This window comes from Mobula birostris, chromosome 23 (genome assembly GCF_030028105.1).
Source record: "Mobula birostris isolate sMobBir1 chromosome 23, sMobBir1.hap1, whole genome shotgun sequence".
Taxonomy (NCBI): Eukaryota; Metazoa; Chordata; class Chondrichthyes; order Myliobatiformes; family Myliobatidae; genus Mobula; species Mobula birostris.
The window spans coordinates 39,996,360-40,023,832 of NC_092392.1; the positions used below are offsets into that span (position 1 = coordinate 39,996,360).

The window sequence follows — 27,473 nt, forward strand, 5'->3', positions numbered from 1 at the left end:
ACACTTCCTCCCTTACCACCATTCAGGGCCCCAAACAGTCCTTCCAGGTGAGGCAACACTTCACCTGTGAGTCGACTGGGATGATATACTGCGTCCGGTGCTCCCGATGTGGCCTTTTATATATTGGCGGGACCCGACACAGACTGGGAGACCGCTTTGCTGAACATCTACGCTCTGTCCGCCAGAGAAAGCAGGATCTCCCAGTGGCCACACATTTTAATTCCACATCCCATTCCCATTCTGACATGTCCATTCACGGCCTCCTCTACTGTAAAGATGAAGCCACACTCAGGTTGGAGGAACAACACCTTATATTCCATCTGGGTAGCCTCCAACCTGATGGCATGAACATCGACTTCTCTAACTTCCGCTAAGCCCCACCTCCCCCTCATACCCCTTCTGTTACTTATTTTTATGCACACATTCTTTCTCTCACTCTCCTTTTTCTCCCTCTGTCCCTCTGAATATACCTCTTGCCCATCCTCTGGGTCCCCCCCCCCCTTGTCTTTCTTCCCGGACCTCCTGTCCCATGATCCTCTCGTATCCCCTTTTGCCAATCACCTGTCCAGCTCTTGGCTCCATCCCTCTCCTTCCTGTCTTCTCCTATCATTTTGGATCTCCCCCTCCCCCTCCAACTTTCAAATCCCTTACTCACTCTTCCTTCAGTTAGTCCTGACGAAGGGTCTCGGCCTGAAACGTCGACTGCACCTCTTCCTAGAGATGCTGCCTGGCCTGCTGCGTTCACCAGCAACTTTGATGTGTGTTGATATATTTAATAATGGATTTCCTTCTAAAATTATGACCCAACATATCTAGGTCTGATCTTTTCTATTCCTTTCTGCCATTCACTGCATCTAGAATTACAGAAATCTAGCAATTGACTAAGATAACTTAAACTAACTATTCAAGAGTATGTTTTTTTTTTAAAACTGTTCCTTTCTACAAGTGTCATTGACAGTTTATAATCACAAGCCATGACAGCTGAATGTTTTGGACCACCATCTATTTGCTGTTTTATCATTAATGGCTTGAGCACTTTATTCTTTGCTGTTCCCTTAAGATGGCAGTAGAATGCTCTTTTCTGACATACACCATGGGGAACCATCACTGTGTGTGTACTTTAATTAGCCACTGCAAATGGGAAATATGATGGCAACACCTTTAGGCTTTAAATTGAAATAGAGGAGCCAACAGATGATGTTATTCATGAAGGTAGCCATGAAGTTGTCAGACTTGGCTCAGAGGTAGCCCTACAACTTGAGGTCAAATCTAGTTTGAAACTCTAATGACACATTGTCACAATATGGAGAGACCATCTTTCAAATGTAAAACAGAAGCCTCTACTGACACTTTCAGATATGTTCAATAGGATCACAAAACATTACCTGGATGGCTAGCGAGTTTTTCTGGAAGTTCTGCAAATTAATACCATTTAGGTACTTTGTACATTGCCTGGCCAGTACCTCACTTTTCTGAAAGCTTGCTTGTCATGAATGAGTTACCAAATGTCCAACATTTCAACAGTGTTTGCAGTTGAAAATATTTCACTGTCCAAGACTGAGGTCACCTGCCATTGTGAAAGATGCTCAGAAAATGCAAGCTCATTCTTACTTACATTTCCTTGACTGAGGTAGAGGGTTCAATTGTTATACAGGCAAATAATATCTACCTGTGTGACAGTTAAAGCTTTGTTTTGCTAAGGCAAGGAGAAATAAATTCCCCCTTGCATAACTAATAGGGAAAACCTTTCAGCCATATAAGAAAATGTGTGAACTACAACTCTTAAACAAGAATCTGAGTGAGCAGGTGCTTTATATGTCCATGTGGTGACTCCATCATGCAATTAAGTGGGAAGAATTGGCACAATGCCACATCACTCAATGTATGCAGATTGGTGCCTGAAGAACATTCAAATAATGTTTTGAAAACAGATTTTTCTCCCCTCACATGGAGTATCTCCAACTAGGTGCAATTACTAGACCCTGAATGATTTGGAAAAGAGCAGCAATTGGTCTAGAGAACTGGCACAAGTGGTCTCTGGAGGATGAGAGTGAAATTCTTGTCCCTGACTCTGATTCAACTACCAAAAGATGAACATCAGGTCAGAGCGCACTCAGTTCCCTAAATAAACACTACTTAAGTTGAAGAGTCCCCTGGCATTTAATCTGAGCTATCATTGGCAGGAAAAGACAAACTAAGTGAGAGAGTAATAAGAGACTAATTCTCCATCACTCTTACTTACCACAATTACTTCAATCGGAATAGGCACTTTTATTTTATCTTTGAAGCGAACGTTGATTTCTTTCACAATTACACACAAGACAAAGGTGATCAAACCAGCAATGAAATCTGCAATATTAGTTTGCCGAATATTGCGAAATATGTCAATAAGAGTCTGAAAAATAAACGAAAGCTGTAACAAAAGCTGCAACAAAAGCTGCACCTCTACCCAAGTAGCTGTCTCAATTTTATTTAGCCACCAACATTCCATACAAGATTCCAGGCAAGTTTTGAAGTGTATTCTAATATTTTGGCCAAATTTTGCACCGTAGAAAAATAGATACAAATATAAAAAGAGATAGACAGCAGCTGTTCCATTAATTTTATTTTTATTTAGAGAAACAGCATAGAACAGGCTTTTCCAGCCCAACAGGATCAATGAGCCGTGCCAGCCAGCAACTCTCCCATTTAACACTAGCCTAACCCCACAGGACAATTTACTATGACCAATTAACCCACTAACCCGCACATCATTGGATTGTGGGAGGAAACCAGAGCACCTAGGAGGAAACCTACACAGTCACAGGGGAACGTACCAACTCCTTACAGAAGATAACAGAATTGAACTCCAAACTCCAATGCCCCAAGCTGTAGGAGCCTACCCACTATGCATGGTCCCTCTTTTCAAGGAAGGCAGCAGGGAAAAGCCTGATTACGACAGACCTGTGAGCCTAACATCAGCAATAGGAAAGATTCTGGAAAACAATTCTGAGGGGGATTAATAATCACTTGGAAGGGCAGGAACTAATCATAGGTGGCCAACATCGCTCTGCCATGGGCAGCTTGTCTGACCAATTTAATTGAATTCTTTCAGAATGTAACAAAGTGAATTAATACAGTGGATGTGATTTACATAGATTTTAGTGAAGCCTTGACAGGGTCCCACATGGAAGGTTAGCATCCACGGGATCCAAGACAAATAGGCAAACTGGATCAAAAATGAGTTCGGCAATATGACAGAGGTGAAGGCATGGGTTTTGTTTTCTGTTTTGGGATCTCTGTTGTTTATTATACAAGGCAAGTGAATGACTTCAATGTAGGTGTGGTGGAGAAGGTTAGTAAGTTTGCAGATGACCTAATTAGCAGAGCAACTGACAGTGCAGAAGTTAGTTTTATGCGACAGACAGAGATCAATGTTTGCCAAAATGGGCTATGAAATGGTAAGTGGATTTTACACCAGACAAATGTGATGTAATGCGTTTTGAGAGCACTGTTGGCTAGGACATGCTGGGTGGTGATATAGTGGCATCCGTACCAGACTTTGAGATGCATGGTCTGGGCTTTGAATCTGGCCAGCTCCTTGCACACTTTCCATCAGTGCTGGGTTGAGCATCGAGCTAGCAACTCAACCTCAAAAAACAGACAAATGCTAAAGAAATGGCAAGGTTGCCACCTGATGTGCCACAAGGCACAGAGAGGAACAACAAAGGCTAGGACATACATAGCATGAATGACAGGATCGTAGGGAATATTGAGCATAAGGATCTCAAAGTCAATACATTCTTAAAGATGGCAAGTGGGTAGATAATGTGTTTAGGAAGGCAGATGGGTATCGAATACAGAAGTAGGGATGTTATACTCCAACTTTATAGAGCTTTGGTCAGACCTTAGCAGGAGTACTGCTTCCAAGTTTTGGGTGATATAAAGCTGATGTTTCTTCTGGCTGGTGTGCCTAGAACCAGGGATCAATCTCAATATAATGGGCAACTATTTAGAACAGAGATGGGAATAATTTAGACACTTGGAGAGGCTGAATCTTAAAAAAAAGTCTCATCAAGTGGGCTGTAGAGGCTCAGGTGTGGAATACATTCAAGACAGGTGGATAGATTTTTTAATATTAAAGTAATCAAGGGGTATGGAGTTAAGTGCAGAACAATGGCAAGGAGATAAACTGTCAGCCATTATCACACACCGAAATGATATAATGCAAGCAAAGACTATAAACTGGGTAAAGACTGAATGCAAAAAACACAAACTTATTTACACGTATATTCTATTTTTTTTAAAAAAGCAATCTGTATAATCGAGCAGCAAAGTGAAATTTTAGAAGCCCTCAGCTTTCTATGAGTCAAGGCAATGGGTATGATTCCCTATACCACACTATCCATTGTAAGTGTGTCACCCAAACACTGGCAAAGTACTTTGTTTATAACAAAGGCAGCAACCTTTCACTAACTGCAGAAAGATGATCATCTGAATTACATCATCAATCCACTCTAATTTGGCCTGTAGAAAAATTCTCCCCTGCAGTACTTCCCTTTTCTGTTCACGGTGTTCTGAATGCAATCCACACACCACTATTTCTCATCATTCTTGCGGCACCTATCAAACTGTTTCTTAAATGATACCACTGTACCTGCCTTATTTACATCCCCAGGCAGCTCACTCCATATATTCACCATCCTCTATGTCATTAATTTGGCCCTCAGATCCCTTTAAATCTTTTTCATCGTACTCTAAGTTTATGCACCTTGGCTTAGACTCACTTACCCTGGGGATAGGACTGTAAACACTGACCTCATCTGTGCCTCCCAGAATTTTAAATGTTCCTTTATGGCCACCCCTCATTCTCCAACAGTCCAACAATGGTACTGAAGCATTGCAGTTAGCGTAGTGCTTTGCAGGGCCAGCAATTGGAAGACTGGGGTTCAGTTTCCTCCGCCCTCTGTAAGGAGTTTGTACGTTCTTCCTGTCGCCGTGTGGGTTTCCTCTGGGTGCTCTGGTTACCTCGGTTAGGGTTAGTACATTGTGGGCATGCTATGTTGTCGCTGGAAGCATGGCACACTTCCAGGCAGCCTCCGGAAAGTATTGGCCGTTGACACAATTGATACATTTCACTGTATGGTTTGATGTGCGTGTGACAAATAAAGCCAGACTTTTATCTTTTTAAGGGAAAAAAAAAAGACAGAGGCTGGCTAACATCTCCTCACAATGCAGGGCCTCTTGTCCTGGCAGCATCATTGTAAACCTTTTCCAGTTTAAGCAATTATTTCCTGGAGCATTGAGAGCATTTTTGACCCCCTTATTTAAGAAAGGATGCACTAACATTGGAGGTGGTTCAGAGGAGGTTTAAGAGAATGATTCAGGGATGAAAACCTTATCGAATGAGGAGTGATTCCTCACAATTTCGAAGAATGGGGGGAGGGGATCTCCTTGAAACCTATCGAACGTTGAAAGGCCTAGATTGAATGGATGTGGACAGGATACTTTTTAATGGTGGGGGAGTCTAGGAGCAGAGGGCACACCCTCAGAATAGGAGGACGTCCACTTAAAATGAGCATGAGGTGGAAATTTTTTAGCCAGAGGGTGGTGAATCTGCAATTTATTGCCACTGGTGGCTGTGGAGGCCAGGTCATTGGGTGTATGCAAGGCAGAAGTTGATAAGTTCTTGACTAGAGAGGTTACATGAAGAGGGAAGAACAGGGTTGAGAGGGAAATAGGTCAGCCATAATGTACTGACACTTCCATGACAAACTCTGCTATCTTCAACAGGGTTGATGCCTGGACACATCTAGTTCAGTGATATATATACACACCCCCGTCATCCGCCCCTCCTGATTGGATGAGGACTAACTAATCAGGTTTCCACTGTGCCACCTTGTTTACAATCAACTTCCAATTCTTACTTAGAGCAAGGCCTCATCTTTGTTAAAATTCTTTTTCCTCTAGGTTTTATTTCAATGGCTTTTGGGACTGCCTGGTGAAGGAAGTCAGTGAAATAAATCTCGAGAAAAATTATAACAAAGACAAAGATCTTGCTCCAAGAACTGGAATTTGATAGTTAACAAGATGGGACAGTGGGCAAGCTGGTTAGACCTCATCCAATCAATCAGGAAGGACAGATGACAGTGATATGTATACCCCAGAGTAGAAATGCCCAGGCATCATCCCTGATGAAGATGGCAGAGTTTGTCATCGAAATGTTGATTAAAATCTATACCTGTACCCGGCTGGAAGCCCAAGGAGAGTTTATTTGTCAATAACAAGGGTCCCAACATGGCCCTTCTGACACAGCACTAGCCACTGCCCTCCATTCTGAGAAACCTTTTGAATTACTTCCAAGAAACTGACTGTCTGGGACAGCTACTTAATGGGGCCAAAAAGTACAGGTTCCAATGTGTCCCAATGAACTGGAATCCTCTGTATTTATAAATGTCATTACATAACAATTCTTCAGAAGGGTTTAAGCAAATACTCACATATATGACAGAGAGGACTCCCATATAACTCTTTGTTGGCACGCTTAAAACTATTTTCAATTGGGAGACAAAGACGTGGAAGGCAGCAGCAGTTGTAAATCCTCCCACTAAGGGCACGGAGAGGTACCGAACAATGAAACCAACTTGGAGAATCCCAAGTACAAGCTAGAATTGAGGAAACAACTGTTATCACCAAGAGGAATTTAAATGACATGCTGCAGTTGTTGAAGAATAGTACCATCAACAACTAAAAATGCAGTACCTGTATGATGCCAGCAAGAACAGTGACAGAGGAAGCAATGACAACCCTCTGGGCATCCCTGGCAGCAATATCCACATTTGTGTCATTACTGAGTTCGGTCATATTGCTCGACATCATGAAATTTTCATCAGGTGTCAATTGCAGAATCAAAGACCCTATCATCAAGCTGGTAATTGGGAATGGACCTGTGTAAAGTCAAGAAAATGTGTGTGTCAAAAGCAGAATGTAGTATGCTTGAAGCTTTCAATTGGAAAATTCCCATGATAAGCAAATTCATTCCTCTGCAGCTTTACAATTTTCTCATTCCTTTTTGGAGCAAGGAAGTCATGCAGATGCAAGCCCCACATATACCAAGTGTACTCCAATATGTCTAGGACAGTTCACTTATGTGGAATTCCCACTGGTGAGAGCAGGTACAAGAGGTATAACAACTTAATACCATTCTACATTCACACAAATACCACTATTTCAGTTTCTGGTCTTACATAGGAAACCATTACCAGGTGTATACAGAGACTTGGCACTATTTCACTCTGTACCAGCACACTATGGAAGAAGACAGACTTAGCTGAGATAATTCTGAGAAGGTATTAAAATTGACTACTGAAATCCATATCACCAGACAAATCTAAATTTAAATATTTATATTCCCACAAATACAATATTTCCGACAGAGGATCTGTAAAGTGGAAAATACTGTGCACAGAGGCCACTTGTTTTAAAAACAAGGATTAAGTGATTCAGCCTCAAGTTTCTTCAGACTTCCCATATATCCCCCTGATGCACATGAACACAACAATCTATTTGTGTGCCTTTAGTACAATCAATGCCCAAATTCCCCTACCACTTTCGTCCTAAAAGATTGCTTATTCTAGGACACCAATTTAATCAGTTCTATTCTCTACAACCAGGGGAAGCATCTTTCTAGAATCTGACCTATTGAATCATGTACATTTTGCTGAGGTCACCTCTCATTTTCTGAAACCCATGGCATTTATTTTGCCAATGTCCCACTTCCTCAAATGAAATACATCTTTCGTGGGTATCCTAGTCACAGAATATTTTCAGCATGGAAAGAGGCGGCTACTCAGCCTGTCAAGTTATCCTGGCTCAACAAAGAGTGATCCAGCAAGCCCCACTCCCCAAACCCCTGCATACCCTTTTCTTTCAGATAGTCGGCCAGCTCCCTTATGAATGCTATACTGGTTCCCCCATTCCAGCTGCTCTAATACACTGGAAGTACGTCCCAGACTTGCTGTGAAAAATGTTTTATTCCATGTCACATCTGTTTCTTTTGGCCACTCATCCCTTCTCCCCCAGTTCATAACCACCCTGGCACTGAAGATGCATACATCAGGATGCTCTTCACTGACTACAGCTCAGCATTCAACAATGTCATTTCCTCAAAACTAATCAATAAGCTCCAAGAACAAACTAAAAGAAAATTTGCATATGCTGGAAATCCAAGTAACACACTCCATATGCTGGAGGAACTCAGCAGGCCAGGTAGCATCTATGGAAAAGAGTAAGCAGTCAACATTTCGAGCAGAGGGTTCCGATGAAGGATTTCGGGCTGAAACATTGAGTGTTTATTCTTTTCCATAGACGCAGTCTGGCCTGCTGAGTTCCTCCAGCAGTTGGTGTGTGTTGCTTGAATAAGTTCTAAGACCTAGGCTTCGATACATTCTTGTACAACTGGATCCTCTATTTCCTCCCATGCCAACCCCAGTCAGTCAGTTTGGATTAGCAATAGCATCTTCTTCACTATCTCCATCAGCACAGGTTCACCACAAGTTTTAGCCTTCTTCCCTATTACTTTATACTTATGATTGTGATGCTAAACAAGTTTGATGACAACACCACTATTAGCAGAATCCAAGCTGGTGACAAATTGGCATATAGGAGAGAACTTAAAAACTTGGTTGAATGGTGCCACATTAACCTTTCACTCAATGTCAGCAAAACCTAAGAGCTGATTATTGACCGCCAGAAAAAGAAAACTCTCATCGGGGATTGGAGGGGGAGAGGGGCACTAACCTTTAATTCCATGGTGTCACCATTTCAGTGGATCTGTGCTGGGAGCAGCACATTGTACCATTACAAATTGGACACAGCAGTGTCTCCACTTTCTTAGAAGTTTGCGAAGATTCAGCAAGTCATCTAAAATTTTGACAAACTTCTATAGATGCACATAGGAGAGTATTCTGACTGGTTTATCATGGCCTAGTATGGAAACACCAATGCTTTTGAACAGAAAAACCAACAAAAAGTAGTGGATATCATGCAGTCGGTCATAGGAAAAGCCCTCCCCACCACTGAGCACATCTACAAGGAGCACTGCCACAAGAAAGCAGCATCCATCATCAAGGATCCCCACCATCCATGCCCTCTCTCTTCGCGCTGTTGCCATCAGGTAGGAGGTACAGTAGCTTTGGGACCCACACCATCAGGTTCAACCATCAGGCTCCTGAACCAGCGTGGATAACTTTACTCACCTCTTTACTGAACTGATTCCACAACCTATGGACTCTTTCAAGGACATTACAACTCATGTTCTCAATATTATTTATTATCATTTGTTGCATTTTATTTGCACAGATTGTCATCTTTTGCACACTGGCTGTTTGTCAGTCTTTGCATGTAGCTTTTCATTAATTCTATTATATTTCTTTGATGCCCACAAGAAAGTGAATCTCAATGTAGTACATGGTGACATACTGTATATGTATTTTGATAATACATTTACTTTGAACACAATAAACATTCTATCTACTCTCTGAAAACTTCATGATTTTAAACAAGTTTGAGAAAACATTGGGATTTCAGCTGCTTTTGGAAGAAGTACCACAGCTCTACAACTATCCTCAAAGAATCCTCAGCTCTAAAATTATATTGGCAAATCTTTGCTGTACTCTAAAGTCTGCACACCTTTTCCAAAGAATGGTAGCCAGAATTTTACACAATGGTACAGTCTTGGGCTGTGTTATTTACAAAGGTTTATCATGACTTCCTTGGTCTTGAGAGATGTGCCTCTATTGATAACGCCCAGGATTACAGTTGCCTTCTTCTCCACTTGCTTTCCCACTTTTACCAAACCACGTAGCCACCAGATCACTCTCCGCTTCTTTTAAAGTTATGCCCTCATATTGGTCATCTTCTCTCAATCCTCCTACCAGAATGCACGAGCTCATAATAATGACCATTAAATTTCATTGGTCATCTCTCCATCCATACCACCACTTTAACCTCCTTGAGACTGATTAATATCTTCCACATAATTCATTTATCTCCAAGTTTTGTGCCATCTGCAGATTATGAAAAAAAATCCACTGTAGCACCAAGGAGGAAAGCAAGATGGCACTGATTGCAGGGTTTAGTGTTGCTTTTTTCTTAAAAAAAAAGTATTTCTTTTTGGGTTTGTGGGGGGGGGTGGTTTAAAGGGGAGGCAAAGGTCAGGTTAGGGTTTTAGGGACAGGGATGAGGGGAATTAAGAGGACAGGCCAGAGTCTAAATTTGGAGTAACACGCACAACAAGCTGGAGGAAATCAGCAGGTCAGGCAGCATCTGTGGAAACTTGGAGTTCTGTGGAACAGGAGGAACAAGGTCTGATAATTGTCAGGTCCAGAATTCAGAAATTGGCAACTCCTGGGTTGATGACCAGGATCAAGCCCAGGGGGCAGAATCAGAAATCCAAATGTTGAGACCCATGCCCCGGGCTCAAGTTTGTGAATGTCTCACTGGAGTAGTTGAAGGACCAATGTCTGTATCCAAATCCGGTCTGCTGGAGACTAGGGACCAAAGATTGCAGACTGTGTTGGGATGGGTGGGTGGGAGGGTGAAACAGGGGCTTGTTTTGTTGTCCTTGTTTGTTGCTTATTGTGTTCTGTGCTGTTCTGCTAAGCATTGTGGACATGCTATGTTGGTGTGGGAATGTGTGGCAACATTTGCAGGCTACCCCCAGCATACTCTCAGGTATGTTGGTTGTTAATACAAACGATGCATTTCACTGTACGCTTGATGTATGTGACAAATAAATGAGTCTTGAATCCATTATACAGGTACCTCCAGTACTTCCTGTGACTTAGCCAATCTACAAAAGAAAACAATATTCTATGTCTGAGCTCACCCAGTGGCAGTGCAAAACTGATCAGGATAACTTACTCTTATTCTCGAATTACTTATAGAAATTCTCCACAGCATTTGACCACTAAATTTCTTGTTATAGTTGCTCATTAATCTTGTGGTGTATGAACATGGATACTCCGGTGTCTGAATACCAAATTTCCCAGGGTTCCTTGTTTTGCATCTTTTCTACCACTCAGTTGCCACTTTATTATGCACGTTTGCTCATTAATGCAAATCTCTAATCAGCCAATCATGTGGCAGCAACTCAACACATAAAATCATGCAGACATAGTCAAGAGGTTCTATTGTTACTTAGACCAAAAATCAGAATGTGGAAGAAATGTAATCTAAGTGACTTTGACCATGGAATGATTGTTGGTGCCATACAGGGTAGTTGGGGTATCTCAGCAACTACTGATCTCCTGAGATTTTCACACACAACACTCCAGAACTTACAGAGAATGGTGCAAAAAAAAACTAAAGATCAAGTGAACAGCAGTCCAGTGGGGTGCAAAAGCCTTGTTAATGAGAGAAGTCCAAGGAGAATGGTCAGACTGGTCCAAGCTGACAGGAAGGTGACAGTAACTCACATAACCACACGTTACAACAGTGGTATGCAGAAGAGCATCTCTGAATGCACAACAAATCAAACCTTGAGGTGGGTGGGCTACAGCAGCAGAAGACTACTCCTGTGGCCAACTGAATAGGTACAGTGCTGCACCTTATTAAGTCACCACTGAGTACAAGTTTCCCCATTTTATTTTCTATCCATCAGACTCAAACACATTCAACTCCTGAATATCCTTCTGCAGTCTTCTCAGGGTTTAATTTTTCCATCCAGAAGGCCATCAAATTTATATCATTTAGTTTTTGCATCCAAGTTAATATGGTTTGTATACAGATAACCCAGAGAGTAACCCTTGCTACATCTTACAGGTAACGGCTTGCTAATACAAATATGACATATTTATTCCATATTTTACATGTTTAAATAAACCCTTAAGCAATGCTACATTGCTCTAATTTTAATGGAATGACTTGGGTGGTGTCAGGAATTCAAATATATTGGATTCTGCTTGATCTTCCTGCAAGTTTGCAATCTCAAAAAACTCAAATGAGAAGTTTAAGAAATCTGTTTAATCTTTATTTACACCACCTAATAAATTTACACATTTCTAATCTATTGGCCTTTCAAACACAGGGTGCTGGCACTTGTAAGGTTGCTGTTAGTTTAACATAATGACTTAATCTTTACTTATTCTTCAATGATTGGCTTACATCTCTTCCCTCTCTTTCACTGGCATCCATTTCTGGAAAATCAAATGCAACACCATCACCTTCCCTGTAGCCAAATATTTGAAGCCATAGGATGCAGACCAGCAAATCCATGGGATCTGTCAGCTCTTTTAGCTCCACTAATTTGTCCAGGAGTGCATCTCTGCTAATACATCTTTTTTTAAAAAATAAACTATTTGTTCTCTTTTGGTCTATATTTGTTGCATGCTTAAATGTCTCATCTTCTATACTACATCTGGAATGTTTTTTTGCACCTTCAAGCATTAAGAATTACAAATGATTTTTTAGAATTTCTACCACATTCACAATTCAGTGTTTAATCTTTCCTGCCCTTACAATCAGGAACCTACTTATTCCACTTAATGCTATCCTTTTTTTTTATTTCAAAATATACTTTATTCAAAAATAAATATATACAATAAACCATTCAATAACTTTTCATCCTTTACATATGTTTCCATTTCTCAGTACATATCCGTATTTATAGCCACCCACGTGGCACTCCAGTAGTTCAGCTTAGCATATCATTGTTGAGGGGTATACTCCCTGCCCACCGACCCCTCCCATTCCCACGGGTGGAGAAACCTATACTGTGGTGCTTCCCCACCGGGCCCTTGCGGTGGCTGCACCGAGTTTCAGTGCCTCCCTCAGCACGTACTCCTGCAGCTGAGAATGTGCCAGTCGGCAGCATTCTCCTACGGACATCTCCATGTGCTGGTAGATCATCAAGTTTCGGGCCGACCAAAGAGCGTCTTTCACCGAGTTGATGATCTGCCAGCAGCACCGGATGTTGGTCTCAGTGTGCGTCCCCGGGAACAGCCCGTAGATCAGAGAGTCCTCTGTTATGCAGCTGCTGCTTAATGCTATCCTTGTTACAAGCCTAAAGGCTTTTATAACAACTGGTGTTCATTTTCTTCCTCTTCTACCTTCATCTTTATTTTTTTCTCCCTCCCAATTTGTTTGTCATTTATTGAATTCTTGAATGCTTCCCATGGTCTGGGAACTTCTGAGTCTTTCCCTTGAATTACTGCAACCTTCAAATTACCTCATCAGCTACAGCTGGATCAGTTTTCCCCTAAAAAATTTTGATTCTAAAAAGGAATGCAAATTACAGCTCGTCCCTAAATTACAGCAGGGTTCCATTACTGTAACCTTACGTAACCTGGGAAGTTCACAAGTCAGAACTGCAACAACAAAGCAAGTTTCCACACGACAGAAGATACCTGCAGTCCTGCAGCAGCCAACAAATCCATAATGCCAGTCTCCTAAACACTCATTCACCTGTACTGGCTTGCACAAGTTGAGTATTTGTAAGCTGGAGGGAACCCGTAATTGCAAAACAACTTTATAAATTCTCTGTTAATCAGCTAGATGCTCATTTAAATTGCTTCTCAACTTATCTCAGTCTATTGCTCCTCATACCTACAAAACTGATTTGTTCAGAATTAAGATCCTAGCTTTCAATGTAATTAAATTATTCAAATTCACCATAAAGTTCTATGTCATTCCTCTCCAAAGGATCCTTCATAAAAAATTTAATTAACTTTGTCTCACAATTTAGATTTATAACATACAGTCTGTTTCCATGTTGATTTCTCTGCATTCCGACCAAGAAAGCCCTCTTTAAGGCATCCTACCTCCATATTATAACTGTAAACTTTGCTTATTCTGTCTACATTAAATGCTGCATGATGGCTAAATTCCTATTGAAGGAACACTTAATTCCTCGTTTATATTCTGTCCAACACAACTAATATTGGGAAGCCTATAAATTTTGCCACAAATAGTATTTTCTGCAATTGTGACTTCTCAACTTTGGTCCAAACTATATCCGAGGTAACAGGTATTCTTGTGGAAAATCACATCATAACATGAGACATTAAAACATGCAGCAAATATCTACTGTGTACTGTAGAAAGTCTCTACTATTAGTCAGATTGCAGTCCTGCCTTGACATCAGCATTGCCATTTTGAAGACCAACGTTCCAACAAAAGTTCACCAGTTTTTTTTAGGTCTTCACAGTCATTCAACAGCATTTGGACCCCAGATCAACATTAATTAAACGAGTCATGACTTTTGCAGAAGATTCCTGGTCAGTCTCCTTTGATTCCCCGAACTCACTGATTCCCTATGTTTATCTACCAGCTCTCAAAGTTCAAAGAACATTATCAAAGTATGTATGCAGTATACAAACTTGAGGTTCTTCTTCCCCCCCACAGACAGTCATGAAACAAAGAAACACCATTGAATCTATTCAAAGAAAGCATCAAACCCCAACACACTAAAAACAAATCACACCAACAAAAAAAGTGATAAACACAGAATATAAAACATCAAACCACAGAGTCCTTGAAACAGTCTAGTAATGTTCAGTTTAGTTCAGAGCTCACCCAGAGTGTGCAAGAATCTTGTTGCAGTTGGAGAAACCCAAGGGCTGCAAACTTTGCAATGCTATTTCCGTTCACACCCTCAGTACTGAGCTTTAGTTCATCACAATGCAGATAAGACTGCCAGGGATTTCAAATGTTTCTGTCACCTTCAAAATATGATAGCTGTATCTCTTAGAATCTTTACCTGATTTCCCTAGTTCACAAAAGTCTATAGGCCACTTTTAATTCAGTTAAGAACATCAAGAGCTTTCAGATGGACCCACAGAATTATTTGAAACAAATCTGTGGTTCTTGTAATAGAGCATGGCCTTGAGAAAGGACAGAGAGTACGCAGAACAGCACAGGGTATCTAAAGAGGAAGGCAAGCTAGAGATCCTAAGGCCCATTTGAATCTCGAATAAACACAATGTGCAAGATCTGTGCATTTCAAATAACGATATCAGAAGTCTGTCATCTGTTGCAGTAAATGTTGTAGGTCAGTGTTCAGTACTCCAGAAAACACATAGCCCTGATTCTGAAGAAATTACATCCTCAGCTGCAAACCAAAGAGTTACTACAACATCAGTAACCATCAGTCTGCTGGGAAAAAACTCAGCAGGTCAGTCAGCAGTCTATCAGAGAAAAGAAACTGTCAACATTGAGTCAAAACCATCGACCAGAGTTACTTGGAGATGACTAGCATAAAACAGAAATGTCTGTCTGCTTGGATTACTCTGCAAGAAACTGCAATACTCAACACAATAGTTGCCTAAATCTGTGGTGGTATATGACAGAGCAATACATACATTCCAAACTATACTTATAAATTAAATACTGTACTTCATGCTAGTAGTAATTAATCACCTTCACCTATTACCCTGTCTACTTTCCATTTGCCTTCATAACTATGTTGTGTCTACACAGTTGATGCAATGTACCTACAAGATGGTTAGCTCTTAAAAGATTCAAGATGGTTTAATGTCCTTTTCAGTATACAAGTATAAAGGAGAATGAAACAATTGTTACTCTGGATCTGATGCGCACAAAAATAAAACACGTTAAAATAAGGAACAATAGTTAAAAACCATATTAAGATTAAATACATAGATTGTAAAAACAAGGACAATGCCTCTACAAGACAGTACCTCACACCGCCTAGAACTATTATACCACAGAATGATGGATCACTACAGCATAGTCCAGGACCTCATGACTGGTAGAGTTAGCCACTACTTCCAAATTGGAAATTGTGGGCTTCAAGCTCTGTGATATGCTTATCTTGTTGGTAATCTTGTGAAAACAACATGTATTTAATTTCACATCTCTTCGGCCTTCTCCCCTACTCAAAGTTCAAAGTGAATTTATTATCAAAGTACATATATATCATATGGAACCCTGAGATTCATTGTCTTGCAGGCATACTCAATAAATCCATGGAATAATAACCCCAACGGAATAAATGAAAGATGGCCCAACTTGGGTGTTCAACCGGTGCGCACAAGGCAACAAACTGTGCAAATAAATAATCAAGCAAGCAATAAATATTGAAAAAAATGAGATGAAGAGCCCTTTATAGTGAGTCCATAGGTAATGGGAACATTTCAATGATGAGGCAAGTGAAGTTGAATGAAGTTACCCCCTTTGGTTCAAGACGCTGATGGTTAAGGGGTAATAACTGTTCATGAACTTGGTGGCGTTACTCCTGAGGCTCCAGTACCTTCCTCCTGATAGTGGCATGTCCTGGGTGCTGGGGGGGGCCCTGATGATGGATGCTGCTTTGCTACAACAGTGTTTCCTGTAGATGTGCTCAATGGTGGGGAGGGTATTACCTATGATAGCCCAGCTGCATCTCATGGTGTAACCCAAATCTGAAACCTCTGCAGTAGAACACACACAGAGCTTTGTGAGCTGGCACCCACAACATACTTCACCATAACTGCAACCCACTCACATTTGGTGCCACACCACATCCTGTTCCAGAACCTTCGCGATATTCTAAATTTGCAAAGCTTCTGAACAGGTGCCTACAAATGTGAAGCTACCAAACAAAGTCTTTTTATTTTTATAAACAGCCTGTCTTCTTGCTATTCTTTCACTGACTACAGACTGTACTTCCTTGGTTACCCGGAAGGAGAAAGCTACAAAGGGTCAAGCAATGATGCAGAGGCAAAGAGGAAGCAAGAAGTGCACCATCTGCAAACTGCAAGTCCGAAGACCTTAAAGCAGGGAGTTCCCAACCTTCTTATGCCTTGGGCCAATACCATTAAGCAAGGGGTCTGTGGACTCCAGGTTGGAAAGCCCTGACGATGTTGAAAATGAAGAGGAGGTGCAAGGGCACTCATTACCAGGAGATTTAGCCTCAACAACTGCCATCCTGATAGTGCCCAGCACCTGTCATCCGCCACCTTGCTGCAGGTTTTTGCTACCTGGTATTGCAACTGGAAGCACTGTGCGATCTCTTTGATTATGTGGCTGTCATGGCTGAATATCTGGGAAGGTGTCCAATCTGTGACACAAGGGTGTTACAGGCCTGCAATATTTCTGCATGCTGGACAGTGAAATGGAACAAATTAACTTGCATCCAATTGTTAAAGGTTATTGGTAAAGGTGGTGCAAGTCTGAGGCTATGGTCTGTTGGTCAATGACTGAAGATTGGAGGATAACTGATAACAAATGGTAGTTGAAGATTTATTTACTGAACATGGTCGGATTTTCATTCATCTCTGTACCTACTTCTGACTTCTCATCATTCATATATCACATGCCTGCAGGGCCTGCTACTGCCCATTTCTTCCACAGAAGCTTCATCTACTGCACCCAAAAACACTGGATATTGTGCTAAGCTTTAAAGTTTCCCTCGGTCCCATTCAGTTGCTGCCCAAACCCCACACTTCTGGAGATGTTGAATTTACTCTCAGCGCTCTTAGCTTGCAAAAATCAGCAAGAAGTTTACTACCACTGTCTTTAGGAACAGGAAATTGGTTGTTTCACAGCAGCAGTACAGTATAAACATAGAATTACTGTAAGTTACACAAATAAATAATGCAATAAACAGATATCAAGGTAGTGTTCATAGGTTCACAGCATTAAGCATTATTATTCAATGTTCACCAAGTCAATAATGCCCTATTATTGTTTCTGATCCATTCTACTTATCCCACTCAATTCACTACTCTGCTGAAAATAACCTTTCTCAAATCTTTTTACAACTACTGTTGCTTTGTCACCAACATTAACCACCCTCCCTCCCCCAACCCTGGAAACTTTATTAGTTCAAAACTTCAACTATGCCCAAATTGGTCTATTGACCAGTATGCACTGACTGCAATTCAACAGGTTGCCATTCCTCAAGTAGATAATTATTGTTGGGTCTTGCTATTAAAGTATCCTTGCTATTTCCCAAATACTACACTTACAGCACACCTCCATTTAACATTTGTGCATTTGAACACACTACCTTATTTAAATTGTATCAAACTCTGAAATCTAGTTTAGAATACAGGCATCAATGATGGTAATTTACTCCACCATCCCCACTTGCATTGAGATGGTACTTAGTAGGTTTTATTCTACATCGCTCTCAGACTTCAGTTCTTTTCTCTTATTCCATCTTGGCCTTTCTTTTTTCATTTACTGTCTTTCTATCATTTAATGTTACTGTAATTGCAGAGGTGATTATTTTAAAACTTGTAGGTTCAGCTCTCATGCTGAGGCATCAAAAGAACTCTCACCTGATGGTAAAAGGGAATGAACAACAATAAGAGAACTCAAAAACTCTTAAGGGTATACTCACCCACGGCTAAGTGTTTTGACGTCCCCAAGAAGAAATATGGTAAAATGGGAAAGAAAGCAGAGTACAAACCATAGCCAACAGGGACTTCAGCCAGGAGAGCAAAAGCCAGACCTGAAAATTTTAAAAAATTGTGTTGCAATAACACTTTTTCATTGTTTCAATGTGATATACAGTAACATATACAAAGCAAGAATAGTTCCCATCAAGAATTTGTTTCTTTGAGATCAAATGTTCAAGGCTGATATAATTCTTCTGTTGTGAAAATGTTTATGGAGATTTGTATTAATATCTTGTCATGAAATCTGATTCCAGAGTGCAAGCTGCTCTCAATTAATGGTTATGCAACAGTACAATTTGCTTAATTTTGCCCTCACTTTATACTAAAACTTATCAATGACTAATAGAAAACATCATGTGACTAAAGAATAAAGTAGAACGCAGGTAGTTTTCTATTGGTAATGATCAATCCAATCATATCTACAAATCTCTTTTGTAACAGATCAAGGATCTGTTTATATGCATGTAAATGGGTAAAAAATATATTCTTGTTTTGCTTCAAATATATAAATTTTGATGGAGGCATCATATCATACCATTAAGTACATTTAAGAATGCCATGTAATATAAAATAATTATTCATAAATTTGAAATTATTAATGATTCAATGGTGAAAAGGAGAAATATTCTTCACTGTCAGTTAAATGAACTGATAATTGGTGAAGTTACACAAGTTAGATAACAGAGCTACTAATAGTACAAAAATGTTTAAATCAAAATGATTAAAAGTTCAAAGGTGGTATTTTGAAAATAAACTTACCTTGTAATGTTGCAATCAGGCCAGTGCTCAGTCCAGAAATAATGTCTCCAGGTAGCCATTGCTTCAGTCTGTACTTGGGCAACCAATCCAGTACAGGAAGCACAACTTTAATAATACCCAGAACCTTTTTAGCTGAGCAACTGGAGTATAAAAAAAAAAATCACAAATATAATCTGCTGAAATACATGAAAGAACCAAAAGTAACATTTGAATTTATACTGCCAATCTCAGCTTTTATCAATTCATGAGTGTTCTTTGTAATACAAGCCAAAATAATCTAAATGTATACACAGCAACCACTAAAAGAACCTACATTATGGAGTTCAGGAAACAATAGAAAAACAAACCTTATCTCTTTAGTTTTTTTTCTGGTTCACATTAGCAGCAACCAAAAGATCTCATTACAAATATTTTTCATTATAATTCATTTCCTTCTCTAAGTTTATGTTCTTCCAGTCTGTTAAATCATAAACCAGTCAGATACCATTTCTAACACAACAAATGGACCTGCAATCAATCCTTAAGCTCAGAAATTGGCATCTTTATCTGGTACTGGGAGGAGGCTCCTGGAACACTTCAACCTCAAGATGGCTCACTGAAGAGTAAAGACGAGGAGGAAGCATTCACGTTAAGTTAATAGTACTGATTTGATAAATCATCCTAGCTTCCTCCTAAGATTCCCACCATTACAGGAGTCTCTCTTCAGTCAATTTGATTCAATCCATTACTAAGCACTGGATACAAGAAAGGGCTAAGAAATAAGACAGTACTCAAGACTGCGCTCCAAAACTATCTGTGCCTCAAACTCATTTACAACACAGGCATCTACTTGACAATCAAGAGAAGTTGCCTAGTTATACCCTGCTTGCTTTCCAAACGGACTATACTAAACAGGACAAAGCAGCCTGCTAAATTGGTACATGATTCACCACCATAAAAATATACCTCCCCCGCTATCGGTACAATGGCTGAATGCAAACTAACTACAAAATACACCACTGCATTTGCTCAGACCTGCTCTTCAGCTACTATTTTCCAACACCTCAACCTTGAACCGGGAGGACAAAGGCAGCAGGTACAAGGGAACACCATTAACTACAGGCTCCAGTCCAAGTTGCACAATATGCCGACTTGGAAATATATTACTGTTTCTTTGTCATTGCAGAATCCGGACCCAGCAACAGCTTTTCAAAGAACTACAGCTGTTTAAAAAGATGACCCGTGACCATCTTCATAAAAGTTGCACAGATCCCAAATCAAAATTAACAATATAGTTTGCTTAAATCCTTGATTCGTAATTTGCAATGAGCATATATTCCCTTGAAGGATAAGAACATAGTAAAAATGGTCCAGTTTTAGTTTAAAAACAAATTGGTTTTAAAGATAGCATTAAAGAAAGTCATGATTGGGAATTTTTTAGAACGTAGTAAAGGATGCTGATACAGCAAAAAAAAAAATCAGCTATCAAAAATATAAAGATTATATACAAGAAAGCAAACAGTGAAAACATACATGTGTCCCTTGCAAATAGATAGGAAAGATTAGAGTAATACTGTATTCACTTCAGACTTCCCTCTACACTTCATGGTAGAAAGCAAGAAAAATATTTAAAATAAGGGAATCCAATGCTCAGTGCCAAAGAGGAATTAAAAACTGGCAGTAGAGAAAAAATGATACTGGGATGATTAAGGGGCTAAGCAACAATTCCCAGAAATTCTCTAGATTTTATTCGGCATAGACTCAATTGTTGTTCCTCTCCACGCCTTGTGGCTCATTGGGTGGCAACTTTGCCGTTTCTTTAGCATTTTTGTTTTTTTTTTAAAAAAACGAGGCCGAGTTGCTAGCTCAACATTCAATGCAGTACAGATAGAAAGTGTGCAAGGAGCGGGCTGGATTTGAACCCGGGAATACTCGCCTCAAAGTCTGGTGCATATGCCACTACACCACCGGCCAGCTACAGACTGAATGGAAGGTAGCAAATCTGAGGTGACTACTTAAAGTCAAGAGGGAGAAGGAGAGAAGAAGAGAAGAAACAAAAAAAAAATGGAAGTACTGGCACATTAGACTGACACTAGTAGTAGGGGATAAACATGAGAATCTACTATGAGGGAAAGATGAACAGAATTCACAAAAACACAGAAGATCAAAATAAAAACTGCAGATGCTGGAAATATGAAACACATAAAATAATTATTGGCAGAGTGCAATACAAGGAAGAGAAATTGCTTTTTTGAACATTTTTACATTTTACTAAGCTGTGTGGATAGGGGAGAATTCATGGAAGTGGTGATTTGGATTTTCAAAAAGTACTCAGAAGATGACTACTACACAACATCAGGGTCATGGGATTCTGGAAATATGGAGTGAGAATTGGTTAACAGACAGAAAAAACAGGTAGAAGCTGGACTTTGCAGGCTATATTTTTTCTGCACGAATCTGTGTTTGGGGTTTCGGCAACCTACAACATCTTTGAGGTGGGGACTCAAAGCTGTCTTGTGTAACTAAGCAGGTTACAAAGCGAACAGGGGCCACAATGAATAGCTTAATTGAATTACTTGAGGTAACAAAAAAGGAATAGAATGTGGAAAAGTGTGGTTATTAAATATGATAAGACAACTTGTAAAGGAGTGTAATTTCAAAAGTCAATAATCTGGAAAGAGTTTGCATTCAAAGGACCTTGAATTTCTTTGTAAACAATTCAAGGAAAGAAAATATGTAGCATAAGTCAAACGTGAAATGCCATATTCATTATTGCAATAGAATTGGATGTTAAAAGAAATTACATTACAATTAAATGGAGACTTGTTGGGATACTTTACGTACAGTACGTATTGAGCCTCCTGAACAAAGGAGGATATAAACATGAGAAATTCTGATAATGCTGGAAATTCAACGCAACTCACTCTGCACTGCAGGAACTCAACAGGCCAGGTAGTATCAATGAAAATGAATAAACATCAATGTTTCAGGCCAAGACCCTTCTTCAGGACTGGGACGAAGGAAGAAAATGCCATAAAAAGACTGGGTTGGGGGGGGGGGGGGAAGGAGGATAGTTAAAAGGTGTTTGGTGAAGCCAGGTGGGTAGGAAAGGTAAAGGGCTGGAGAGGAAGGAATGTGATAGAAGAGAGAGAATCATAGTAGAAATGGAAGGAGGGGCACCAGGGGGAGATAATAGGCAGGCGTGGAAAAAGTAAGAAGCCAAAGCAACGAAAAGAACCGGAGGGGAGGGGGAGGGAATTATTTTTTTTTTTTTTTTTTTTTTTTTTTTAAATAAACCGGGAAAAATTTTTTGCCTACTTCAAAGAGAATGCAAGAAAGGCATACTAAACCAGTTCCTGGTTTGAGATAGTTTATTTAATTTCTCCCTCACAGCTTTGAATACCTAAAGCTTAGAAAAATATGACGTAGATTCATTGAAACAAACATTGTGAAGATTCTGAGAAATACAGGATTTGGTATTACAGTCTCATAAGAGTTAGCCAAATGGTTAAGTTGTCAAAAGGGTTTGTTTTGCATTCACAACTAGTGATGCTTTGAAACTCCCCACTCCGGAAGCACGTGAATGCATAATTATTGAGTGTTTTCACTGGAGATATAGCAAAAAGGTTTCCAAGGAAATGAAGGCATGAGGGATAAAGAGCATGACTGCTGATAAGGTAAAAGATCATGTCTTAGAGTTCTACAGCAAGTTTAAAAGTCTAGATATCTACAATCCCATGACCCTTAATTCTGTGTACCAACCTCATGAATGCTATCTTCTCAACTACTCTAATTACAAACACAAAGCTCTTGACAAAGTTATTTTCAAAAGCTTTGCATTTAAAAAAAGGTTTCACCAGTCATAAAGACACTGGATTTTTGTTTGGGTTCTACCAGAGTCAAAAGTTTCAAGGACTCATCATATGTATCAAATCATAGTCAAAAGTAAGTAAATGCAGAGAGAACAGCACAGAAAAACGCATGCTGGAAATACAGTTTAAAAACAGAAAATGCTGCAGCTACTCTGCAAGTCAGGCAGCACACGTGGAGGGAGAAACAAGGTCAATGATTTGTCATCAGAACTGGGAAAACAAGAAAACAAGTGTGTTTTAACTGGCAAGGAGCCGGAGATGTGGAGTGAATTGATGAAACACGTTCCATTGGATCAACATCAACTCCATGCTGTTGACACCATCTCAGATGCATTCCCTTCGTTCTGTCCACCCCACCCAATCTTTGGAACTCAAAACATGCTTGTCTTCTCACTCTTCCAGTTCTAATAAATGATCATCAACACATTAACTGTTTCTTCCTCTGCAGAAGCTGCCTGGAAACTAGTATCTGCTCCATTACCCTCACCTGTTTGCTCACCCCACCACGCCCCCAGCATTCCCTGTTATTTCAGATTTTCAGCAAAAACTGTTTTGAATCTCAAATCTAACTTTTCTTTTCCTCTGTTGCCTATATTCATATGCCTCCAGACAAATAAACTATAATTAAAAAACACACACATCACCTTCTCCCAGGTATCATCAACATGTGTCACAAGTGCAATCTCAGTCTGCAACCTATCACAATTTTTTTCTATATTCTCATCCCTTCTCCCATCTTAAAAACAAACTTGTTTACTCACTTTTTCCAAGTTCTGTCTTTATTCAAGGTTGAGAGTAATTGACTTTGAAACTGAGTGAATAGACAAGAGCCTGAGCAAAATTATTAATTGTAGGAATCACTAGGTGGAGTCACACCCTATACAAAGGAAAACGATCATAAGAATACAAGACATAGGGGAAGAATTAGGCCATTCAGCTCACCAAGTCTGCTCCATCATTCATTCGCAGCTGAATATTATCATCCCTCTCAACCCCATTCTCCTGCCTTCTCCCATAACCTTTGAGGTCCTTACTAATCAAGAATCTAACAGCCTCCACTTTAACTATGCCCAATGACTTGGCTTCAACAGCTACCTGTGACAAGGAATTCAAATGGTTCACTACCTTCTGGCCAAAGACATTCCTCATCTACATTCTAAAGGGATAGCCTTGTACTCTGAGGTAGTGCCCTCTAGTTCCAGACTCTCCTACTATAGGAAACATTCTCTCCAAATACATTCTATCTAGGCCTGTCAAAATGGTTCCACCAGCCCCCTCCACCATTCTTCTACACTCCTTATGGTAATTGAATGGCAATTATTTTGCCTCCATACAGTAGTGCAGGCAATCTTCGAGGTAATGCTCTAGGCCTGACCATCTTCAGCTATATTGACGATCTATTCCCCATCATAATGACAGAAAACATTCACTGACTGTTGTGCAGTGTAATGTGCACCCTCCAACACAACTGTTCGAATAATAGATGGGGTGGGGGGGTGGAGGAAACATTCTTCCAGAGGAACACAGTGGGTCAGGCAGAATCTAGAGGCTCAGGGATGGTAACATTTCAGGTTAAGTCCCTACATCAGATGCACAGGGCAGCAAGCTTGGAAATTACATCTACAGCTTACCTACCAATGTCACACATCAACCCTAAATTGGAAATACAACCAGCAGCAGTGGTCCCCAACCTTTTTTTACGCCATGGACCCCTACCATTAACTGAGGGGTCTGTGGATCCCAGGTTGGGAACTCCTAACTGGCAGTGACTCCATTGTCAGTGAGGCCAAATCCTGAAACCCTCGACCCAACAGCACTATGGAACCTACTTCAGCTATGAAATTCAGAAGGTTCAATGTGTAGCTCCTCACTATCTCAGGAGCAATGAGGAATTGATGTTAAATTGTGGTGTTGCAGAGACATTCAGAATCCATGTATAAAGAATAAATAAAAATCTACAGTGAAGTTCTTACTTGCTCATCTTTTCTTCAAAGCTTTTTCTGACAGTTATCCTTCAATAACAATATACAGACCCTAGCCTTTCTCCTTTACTTGCCCAGCCACATAGTTAAGCTATCAAAAATAATTACAACTATGTCTTCTATCTAACATTGAATGCACGTGTGTTCTCCACATAGAGACACATCCTCACCCCCACATACAAAAACCTTAGACACTGCTGGGGGAAACTGCAGGGTTTTCCCTCCTTTATTTCTGCAGCTTATTGGTTAAAGCCAACAGTACTTTGCCAACTATGAATACTATCTTTTGGAATATCAGTGTGCAGGATGATTCTCTCAAGGAGGAAACATCTTTGTTCTAAATGATTTCACCATCACCTGAGATTCCACTTGCAAGATCATTAGCAGACCTGTTATTAATGGTGCCCAAGAGTACTGCCAATCTATCACCCGGGAAACAAGTACCCCACAACCATCAGGCTCTTCATCAAAAAGGACAACTACACTCACTTGCCCATCCGTTGAGATGTTCCCACAACCAATGATCTCACTTTAAGGACTCTTAGCTCATGACTTATTGCTATTTACTTATATTTGCATTTGCTCAGTTTGTTTTCATCTGCACTCTAGTTGATATTTCACTGATCCTGTTGTAGTTACTATTCTACAGATTTACTGTGTGCCTGCAGGAAAATAAATCTCAGGGTTGTAAATGGTGACATATGCACTTTGATAATAAAATTTACTTTGCAATATTTCTGAGCTACCATGTCACCACTGGGGTCGCTCAAAATGAAATAGTTTTTACTATGAACAACCTACATCAAGGGTAACACCCATCCTAGTGCCATGTACGTCAAAGCTCAATGTCACTTACTAGGTTGACACATCAATTCCTTATCCAAGTGAGATGCTCAGAATCAGGGAAGTGGGGTTGGAGATCTCTCTCTCTTTTTCAGGAAACACTTATCCTTTTCACTATAAATCTACCTTGACTGAGAAATGATCAATCCTCTGCAGAGGGAAATTCAATATTGCATTTATCATAGAGTAGCTCAAAACTACGAAGGATATGTACTAAGTACATATCCACATATGCGCCACATATTGGCTTAAACTGGGAGTTTTCAATCATTTAAGCAAAACTGAGATCAAAATGAGACCCAGAGCACTATATACAGATGAAAGTTTCATCCATCAGAACCTAGTTCTGGAAATAGCCAATATTCTTGTACGATTCTCAATCAATATGCTTGAGGTCCACATGCTGTCCATACAACTAAACTTTCGAGGACACATCACCTCATCATAACAAGCCAACAATCAAGATGAACATGTTATGGCCTGAGTGAATCTGCTAGCAACACGCAGAAGGAGCTGACAAGGCAAGCTGCAGAGAACTCTCATTCAGTTCTTCTATCCTGAAGCAGGAAACAGTGCCTGATCTGGGGAACAAAGAGGAGCAGATGCAGCATGGCTTGTCTGCAACACATTTGATAATAGAGGCATACAATGGATAATCCAAAGTAAGAACAACTATCATGAAGAAAGTTAAGTTCAACGTTAAAAGGGGATCTAGCCAAGGTAGGCTGGCATCAAACACTGCCAGGAGAAGAGAGTTCTGGTGCAGACCAGATCACAAGGAGAGGGGGTGGCGAAAGAGAGCGCATTCAAAACAAGAGCTCTCTGACTAGGCTAATGTTGGCCCGGTATACAAGAAGGGTGACCACACTGACCCCGGTAACTATAGACCAGTAAGATTAATGTGTATCGTAGGCAAGATAATGGAAACATTATTAAAGAATGAGTTGGAAACACAGCTGATAAGAACAGGCATGTTAATAGAAAGCCAGCATAGGTTCTGAAAGGGGGAACTCATTTTATTAATATGCTGGAGTTCTATGAAGTGACAACTAAAATTTATGAAAGCAATAGAGCAGTTGATATCCCTTGCTTGGACTTTCAGAAGGCTTTTGACAAGGTACCCCACAAGAGATTAATCAAATTACAGGAGGTAGGGATTCAGGGTAAGGTGTGCGAATGGGTGCACAAATGTCTTAAAAAAATGAAAACAATGAGTTATGGTGAGAGGATAATTTTCATACCTAAAAGTTGTTAAAAGTGGGGTTCCACAGGGAACAGTTTTGGGGCCACTGCTGTTTATAATTTACAATGATTTGGATAAGCACATAACAAATATACTAGTAAAGTTTGCAGATGACACAAAATTAAGAGGATGGGCTGATAACATTCAGGTAGCAGACTTAATACAGTTAGATTTAAACAAAATCCAGATGTGGGCTGATTATTCTAAGTATATGTAAAGTATTACATATAGGAAGTGGAAATATACAGCGGGGGATCTTCAGTTAGAAAACGCGCTGTCCGAGAAGGATCTGGGCATCCTGGTAGACTCATCACTATCAACATCGAGACAATGCAGAGAAGCGATTAGGAAGGCTAATAGGTTGTTGGGCTATATAATACGCTCAGTGGAGTTCAAGTCCAGAGACATTCTC

At 40.1% G+C, this 27,473-nt stretch overlaps 1 protein-coding gene across 8 annotated transcripts in view; it reads right to left on the reverse strand.

Moving 5' to 3' along the window:
• LOC140186625 (pendrin-like) overlaps positions 1–27,473 on the reverse strand; it is a 105,254-nt gene that overhangs the window by 32,340 nt on the left and 45,441 nt on the right. For all 8 annotated transcript variants that reach the window (XM_072240986.1, XM_072240989.1, XM_072240985.1 and 5 more), the window contains 5 exons: positions 19,143–19,282; positions 18,326–18,436; positions 6,742–6,926; positions 6,480–6,644; positions 2,243–2,395 (listed from right to left, as the gene is read on the reverse strand). In XM_072240986.1, coding sequence (XP_072097087.1) covers positions 2,243–2,395; positions 6,480–6,644; positions 6,742–6,926; positions 18,326–18,436; positions 19,143–19,282 — 754 coding nt within the window. The remainder of the gene's footprint in view (positions 1–2,242; positions 2,396–6,479; positions 6,645–6,741; positions 6,927–18,325; positions 18,437–19,142; positions 19,283–27,473) is intronic.